The sequence below is a fragment of the Opisthorchis viverrini genome, assembly GCF_000715545.1.
Source record: "Opisthorchis viverrini unplaced genomic scaffold opera_v5_72, whole genome shotgun sequence".
NCBI classification, from domain to species: domain Eukaryota; kingdom Metazoa; phylum Platyhelminthes; class Trematoda; order Opisthorchiida; family Opisthorchiidae; genus Opisthorchis; species Opisthorchis viverrini.
Genome location: NW_008751728.1, coordinates 1,169,579 through 1,177,410, shown reverse-complemented (window position 1 = coordinate 1,177,410; position 7,832 = coordinate 1,169,579). Strand labels below are relative to the sequence as shown.

The window sequence follows — 7,832 nt, the reverse complement described above, 5'->3', positions numbered from 1 at the left end:
CGTGATCCTCACTGTGCCTGGTTGGAGACACTACAAGATATGGCTGCCAACCGATGTCAGTGGCGTTCTTGTTGTCAATTTCTGTCCAGACTGCCTGAGTGAATGTCTGGAGGTGTAGGCACCTCGGAATGATTGTGTTAAGCTAGCACTAAGTCCCTCCCCCATCCACCTTTATTCTTCTCTTTACAATAAGGCTTTCAAATAAGTCATGGCTGTACGGCAGTGAAGCATTGGTGTTGAGCACTGATGTCATGCTGTATGATGTGATGATGATGATAAGTGGAACACAGGTGTCGACGTCCATATGGCTATGATGATGATAGCTTATTCTTTCTAGGTAGAAAGCACTCAACACATGCTGTCGTTGATGATGATGATGATAAGTGGAACACAGGTGTCGACGTCCATATGGCTATGATGATGATAGCTTATTCTTTCTAGGTAGAAACCTATGCACTCAACACGTCCTATGCTATCCGTATGTGGGGAGTTACGCTAACGACGTTTCTTGGGACGATCCGTGGCGCTGCTAATAGTCCGACTATTGTCCTTCAGTTATTTGTTGACTTGGTGGTGTTTACTTCTGAATGTGAGTATGAGGGCACCTGGTCTCTCCCAGTTGGAGGTATTTCCTTAGTATTTTCTTGTTTGAGGGCCATTCTACTGTGACCTTGATGCTTAACAACACCTCCACCTTCATAGATTTGTGTGGAATAACTCGTAGGCCACTCAAGTATTTCATAGTGAATCATCCAGTGCCACTGGAATAACTGATTCTAATGTGCTTGCGCCGCACGATCGGTTCGACCTGACGTCGCTTTACTTTTGTCTATTCCCTCTTGGGATGATGGTTGAGTTTACGACGATCTTCGTTCCCACTCTGTCGTCGGATAGTTTGTGGAAGAGGCAATACTTCAGAATGTTTGCCTACTGCTGACAATAAGTGATTGTCGGTTTGTTCACTGAACTTGGCAATATTGCAAACACCGTACGGATCAAGGAGGATCTCAACACGACTAAGTTCTGCTGACAGGTCCCCGACAGAAAGCCGTCACCTTGACGTGGTGGTCGGGCCTTATCGCTGTGAGTTACACTAACGAGAACTTTGTTCCTCAATGCGCATCCATTCTAAGAAGACCAAAGCGAAGTGGTCGGACTGGTGCCACCGAGATCGCGTGTAGTAATCGTGTAAGCATACGGTCTGGGGGTAAGATCGTACTGTCCTCTCCGATGGGAGTGTGAGGGCAGTAAGGTATTCTCCCCGGGCAACCAGCGTCTCCACATTTGTGGAGGCAGAAACGCGTCTTCCTCCGAGGAAGAGCAGGCTACAAAAGATCGGCCCTAAAACTTGCACACCGATCGCCCACCGGCGAGCTACCTAGTACGGTCGAAAAACAATTTAATCTTGCAATGAGTTTGACACAGCTCTAAATGCATCTGCTGTGCGCTGGGATGCATCAATTGCTCGCACTACTCCTGTCACACTGAAATGCATCCTCCACCCCTTTCCGCCACACAGACAGACGTTACTGAATCATTCGTTTGTCAGCCTTCTGACTGATGTACCTTGTGCACTCCGCTGCACACGCAATACATGGCGTAACTTACGCAGCTTCTGGTGCTGGACACATTTTTAGCGGAAGTACCCGTTGCACAACCGAAAACTCGCTTTCTAATAGCCTCGTTACGGATTCACCGACACTAGCCCACACGAGCTATGGTTCTGAGATAAGGATTGTCGAACACCTGAAGACGTCTCAGTTCCGCTGCTCGAACAGACCAGGTCTCACGGTCATGCAGTAAAACAGCCCGCGCTGTAGCTTGATACACACGTCCCTTCAGATTCAGGGATACACCATTCTGACGCCATAGGTGTCTCAAATTAGCGAACGCGACCCGGGCCTTGCAGATTCGTGCGTTCACTTCATATGTCACATTACAATCAGAACTAATACAAATTCCAAGATACGCAAAACGCTCCGCAACTTCGGGTGCCTCCCCCTGGATTGTAAGTGGCGTGTTCAGTGCCTGCATGTCCAGGAGCACAACCTTACACTTTGTGGGTGCAAAGTATATACCAAAAGATGGGGTGACTTTGGTCAGTCCATCAAAAAACACGATATCACCTGCATATTCCACATCGACAAGGTTTTCGTCCGAGGCTATTTGGACACCTGATTTTGAAGACCTCCCAACGTTCGTTGCACTAGCTCATCGATCACAAAATTAAACAGGAATGGGGGGATCTCCGTTTCGTGTACCGAAGCTTTTGGAGAGCTGTCCGTATACTCACGTCCGGAAGCCTGACAGTACAAAGAACGTATCATGTTCACAAACTTCCGGGGCATTCCTTCATGGACAAGCGTGTTATGAAGAACAAACCGGTCAGCTGAGTCGAATGCGTCCTGAAAATCCAGGAATACCGAATTTGTGGGGCGTTTGTGTATATGATGTTGTTCTAGCACCTGACGAAGTGTGAAGATTTGGTCAACCCATCAGGTCGGAACCCCACCTGCTGCCCTCGAGTCAGTGTTTCAGGAGTCATTGTAAGGACGAAGCACAATTGACACAAGCAGTCTCGTTACAACCGTGGTTAGGCTGATCGCCTGTGGTTATCACACTCACTGCGAGCCCTTTTTTTTGAAATGGTCACTAACACCGACTTTCCCCAGTTGTGTTGGGTTCCACGTTCACCCTCCAGGGTTCTACGTCAACTGTGGGCTCCAGATAAGTGGCAGCTAGCGGCCACGATATCTGTTGTTCTGGCCTAACGGTTGGAGAACTTTCCTTTATTCATGATTGTCACTCCCTTCTGAACCATCAATGACCTTATGCCTCCTTAAAACTTATGTTTACATTGCCTCCGAAACATTCTTACAATATCCAAGCGTGTCCATGCACCTTAAGATGTCATTTACGAACTAGCTCGTTCACATTCCGTTGTCCGTTGTTCGGTGGTCCAAAAGCGATGACTCGTGGAATACATGGCGTGGGCGTTGCACCCTGCCCCAAAGCTGAATCTGCCTTAATGGATTGGACTCCAGTGAATGGTCTTTTTACACCTTTCGGTTATCCCGTTCAATATAAGCTCAATACTTCTCAACATAAAAAGGGGGTTTGTAATATCGGTATATGCCCAGACGGTTTGCAATTCTGCCGCCGATAATGATACGTTCTATCGAAATTGATTCAGACTCTTTCGTCAAAGGAGAAGCACTGACATCCTCGCGGGTGATATGAATGTTCAGTTCGGCCGTCTGGGCTCATTGGAATCACATTCAGGCGGTCGAATCGGAGTCATTCCTCGTCGCACACAACGGTGATCGACATATCCAAACTGTTTACATCTGGCGGCCTTTAATGTTCACACTCTGAAACAAGTTGGATGCAGGCGGCTCTCGCATGTACGCTGGGCTTGCTTCCCACTGTTGTGTAGTATCTGTCTGAAGTGAGGATTCAAGACCAAAGTACGGTTGTTGAGCCGACTTTTCCATCGGCTTCCAAAAAAATCATTCAGTTGTAGCGCCTCTTCGATGCCTAACTGCCACACCACCCGAAGGAAGCACGAGGGCTGGAATACTGCCGGGTTGCCCAAGCCTAGACAGGCGAAGTCGAGAGGCAGAAGTCAGGTTCGAACCACGGACCCTCCGGTCAGTAGATTCGCGCTCTAACTACTGAGCCATCGGTCTCCACTCGATTCCGGTTGCTCATCTCTGGTGATCCGGTAGCTGTTGCCGCTGGAGTTGGTGTCGTTCGGATCCACCGAGCTGAAGGATATCCGGTCGAATGGTTGCCCCTTGATAGTCACCTCTGTGCGGTTATTTCGGCAACATCTGTGAGAGTATCCCGTAAACGCATTAATGATCGCTGTCCGTTCATTTTATCTACTAACGCACCAACAGAGTGTAGCTCTGATGCACTCAAAGATAGTTTTTACGACACTGAGCGTTCAGCTGCGGTGGGCTACGAGCTCAAATATTGTTGTGGTTGCCGGAGTAGGAATGCGCAAGTAGGTAGACTTGATGCTGCTTATGCTTATTTGGGTGGTCTTCCAGGACTGGAATCGAGACGCATGGAAAACGGCGGACGCCTGTTGCAGTTATATGCTGACCACACGACGTTTCTGTACGGTACTAACTTCTGAAACAACTGAAACCACTTGGTCTCATGGTGTCCCTCGCACTCAAACCAACATGCAACATAGATAGACCACATCGCCATTATCTATAGGTGGCGTGGGTCAATTACTGACTGTCATCCGTTCTGGATGTGGATTCGGATCGCTCGCTTGTTCATTGCTACTTCTCGTTGCGCTTTTCGGATTCCGCAAGGTACAGACCGTTGATCTGAAGCAAGTCTATCAAAACCACCTACTGAAGTTCCTTCCAAACAACGTCTTGTGACTTACAGGCAGGTACTGTGTGCATCCCTGTAAGATGCTGAGCGTTCCGCTTGGCGCGCAACCAACTAGTTCTGAGCACTTGATCGCGAACAGTCTAGATTTGCTCGGTGATAGTTTATATCCAGACTGTCCGCCTCATTGCTGGACGTGCAGTTACCTCAAATGTTTTGTGGTATGCTAGCCCTCCCCCTCCGTGCTCCAGCTCTTTCTTTCGGTTATCAGGCTTCGTTGGAATAAATAGGCATGGTTGTACGACGGTGAGGCACTAGTGTTCTCGTCTGATGTTGCTATCAATGGTGATGCTGATATGAAAACAGCTGTGCTCTATAGCAATGAATGCTATTGACTAGGTAAAACAAAAGCAATGGTCAGTGAAAAGACAAGTGAAAAAGGCAGCTCATAGAGGCACTCGCAAAAGCGCCAGCTGGAAAGATTGGCCGAGCGCTTCGAGGAACGGTTTAGCTGGACTCTTGCAATACAACCCCTGGAGACGGTGAAAATAGGCGAATAGAACGTAAACCTCAATCGCCCGTCAGAAGAAAAAATAAAGTGCGAAATGTCTGTCGAAACGTGAGAAAGCGCCAGGTTAAAACGGTCGTTATCCAGTCCTCTACAAACGGGGAGAACTTCTAGTTACTTATCTGGTTATTATTAGCGCTATTTGGAGTGAAGAGAAAATGCTTGCAGAATGGAGAACATTGACAGTGCTTGTTTTCAATGAGGGCAAACAAAACTCTGTGAAAATCACCGCGGTGTTAGCCTAATAGTTGTGGCATCGAAGGTGCTTACTGGTCCTATCCTTCGAAGGTTTACCGATTACATGGAGAGGTTGATCTGTGAAAAACAAAGCCAGACTCTCTCCTGCAAAAAGATCACATTTTCATCCTCTAACAGATTCTGGAAAAGCATATTGCATCCTGCTACCAACCTTGGTTGTCTTCCCTCATTTGGAAACTAACTTTGACTCTATGGGCCTTCAGGTAGTGTGGCAGTGCCTATGGAGCAAGCAACAAATTCTTGACGCTCCTTAGGTGCAGCACTCCAACTCTTGTAGATGCGTAAACGTCAATAGAAAGCTCCCACCTGAGTTCATCACATCAAGTAGTCTCAGACAAGGCTGTGCACTTTCGCCTTCCGTCTTCAAATTTTCCATTGATTTGACCATGGACACTCACTCCCAGCTTCTAATGCCAGGGCACTCGCTCACAACTGTCGAGTGCGCAGACAACACGACTCCTCTTGGATCTGGCGACGTTGTAATGCCGACAATGTTAAATCATCTAGATAATTCTGCCTCACTTTTTGGCATAGTCACTCGCCATTGTCTCCATAATCCACCATTATCTTTGGCGAAGAAAACTGTGGCAACTATGTCTACTGTACAACATGCGCATGTTTTTCATTGGTGAAGATGATACCAATTGGCAACTACTCACAAGGTTGCTGAAAACTCTTCGACAGCCCACGACCGGTTTCGCCCATCTTGAGTAGGTGCAGTCCCCGAGTTTCCGTCAACCTTATGATCTACTTGAACCAATTGCTTCGGTCTGTGACAGTATATTCCCAGTTCCACCGTACCCATCAGAATGATAGCTATACTCCAAATTTCAGTCCCAATTACTAGCGGAAAATTGGATGAGTTGACATTCCAAAATATAGCTGACCCTTCTGATCCACTTCAATGTATTGCGGCAGTTTCATGTGAAATTAGGAACTGTGTTTACTTACAACCCCCTTACGAGTAAATGACTGAATTGATGTTTGTGATCTTCATCTGCACCAGTTTGTTCACTTACCCATATTACTTACACTCTGAGTAACCACCGTCATTGATTATGTACGGTTTCGGGCTCCACTGCGTGCACCATCCTAACACGGCAAACTGGTAAGGGAGGATTTTCAGACAACCTAAAAGTGTGCTGTTAAAATCAGCTGGAACACGTATCAGAAGCGTGCATCAGCTTTTTTCACTGTCAACGTGACTTCCATAAAGGTAGACCAAATATTGATCTAGCATTACCTTGGGACATGTGATTTTCGTATCCGTTGGTCATCTGATGGCTATTTCTGTCTGGTCTGAGCAAAACTTGTGTGAAGAACGCACGCGATTCCTGGTGAACCACGCCTGATAACCCGACACGGAAAACTTGATTTTCTTAATGCAACGAAGGGTGTGCATTGTTCCAGTTGGGCCGAAGCTCGAATTTTATGCTGTCCTTCGGTGTAAACTCAACCGGAATAGTCATGCCAAGACTGTGGATTCGAATTGATTAAATTACTTTTCAAGTCGGGAATTCATTCAATAATACCGACTTGCGTTGCGCATCGGTGAAGGCCTGATCGAATCAGTCTTCTGAGTTCTGTCTTGACTGGTTCCCCGAAAAATCGAGCGGTCTAATAACAAACCACGTAACAGACATTATTTGGCACAATTCTGCTAAGACCATAAAACTCTCCGGGGGATCTCCGTAAACATGTCTCCTCTTTGCACATTTCACTAGCGGGGCGCTATTCACTGTCACTGAGTAAAGTAAATTAATTAGATTAAGAGTAGTCAACTCAAGATGTCTCACTCATAGTTTGTTCACAACCTGCTACTCAACTTTGAATCTGCTGACCCAACCCCATTTATGTATACCGTGTTGCAGACATCACTTGCTGCTTCGTTCTCGTATGGGTAGAAGCGGTGGACCGACCCCACCCCGTCCCAACGATGTCTCTGCTGCAGAAGAATCCAGACAGGACGGGAATTCACCCTCAACCCAATCAGATGACCAATCTCAGTAAGTTCGTGTGGGTTTGTAACAATGATGACAACCTCTTCAGCACTAACCGCCCATTATTCAAAACCAAGGACCTATCGCGCACTTCTTGAAAAGGCTTTTATTTCAAGTTCTTGCTAATCGAATCCAAAAAACTGCCAATGCATGTGGATTTCTCTGAAGTGGATACTCACAATATCGATTTCTTCCAACTTACGTTTAAATTCGGTTTTCTCGGCTGATGTGCTTTCTTCGATAGACTTATGCGATAAATCAAGAGGCGAAAACGAACATGATCAGTCCTCACTTTCCTTCGCCGTATGCTGATTATTCGCCAGAAATGTGCATGCATTATTTAAGCACCAGTATCCACTCAACTTCACCTACACACGGGAATTCTAACTGATGTATGGCTCTGTACTAAGGAACTGCCGCGATCCTGTCATCCCTGGCACATGTTTTTACTAAAAGTTCATAAGGGCACATCAAATCATTCTTATTATGCGCTTCGATGAGTCTTTCCATTCCTTCATTTCACCCTTCCGCTCCAAAACTATGTTATGGATTTCCCCGTCTGCAGCCACATAAGCCAACTGCCCACGGTGGTATTTCTGGACAAGCAGCAGTCGGCTTCCCAAAATCCGACACCCTACATTCTTCAGGTATAT

General features: G+C 46.7%; 1 protein-coding gene across 1 annotated transcript in view; it reads left to right on the top strand.

Annotated features, from left to right (window-relative positions):
* Positions 1-7,832, top strand: part of T265_04394 (hypothetical protein) — a gene marked incomplete at both ends in the record, with an annotated part of 32,167 nt that overhangs the window by 19,596 nt on the left and 4,739 nt on the right. Inside the window, one exon of the mRNA XM_009169133.1 lies at positions 7,051-7,185. Within this exon, the coding sequence (XP_009167397.1) occupies positions 7,051-7,185 (135 nt within the window). The remainder of the gene's footprint in view (positions 1-7,050; positions 7,186-7,832) is intronic.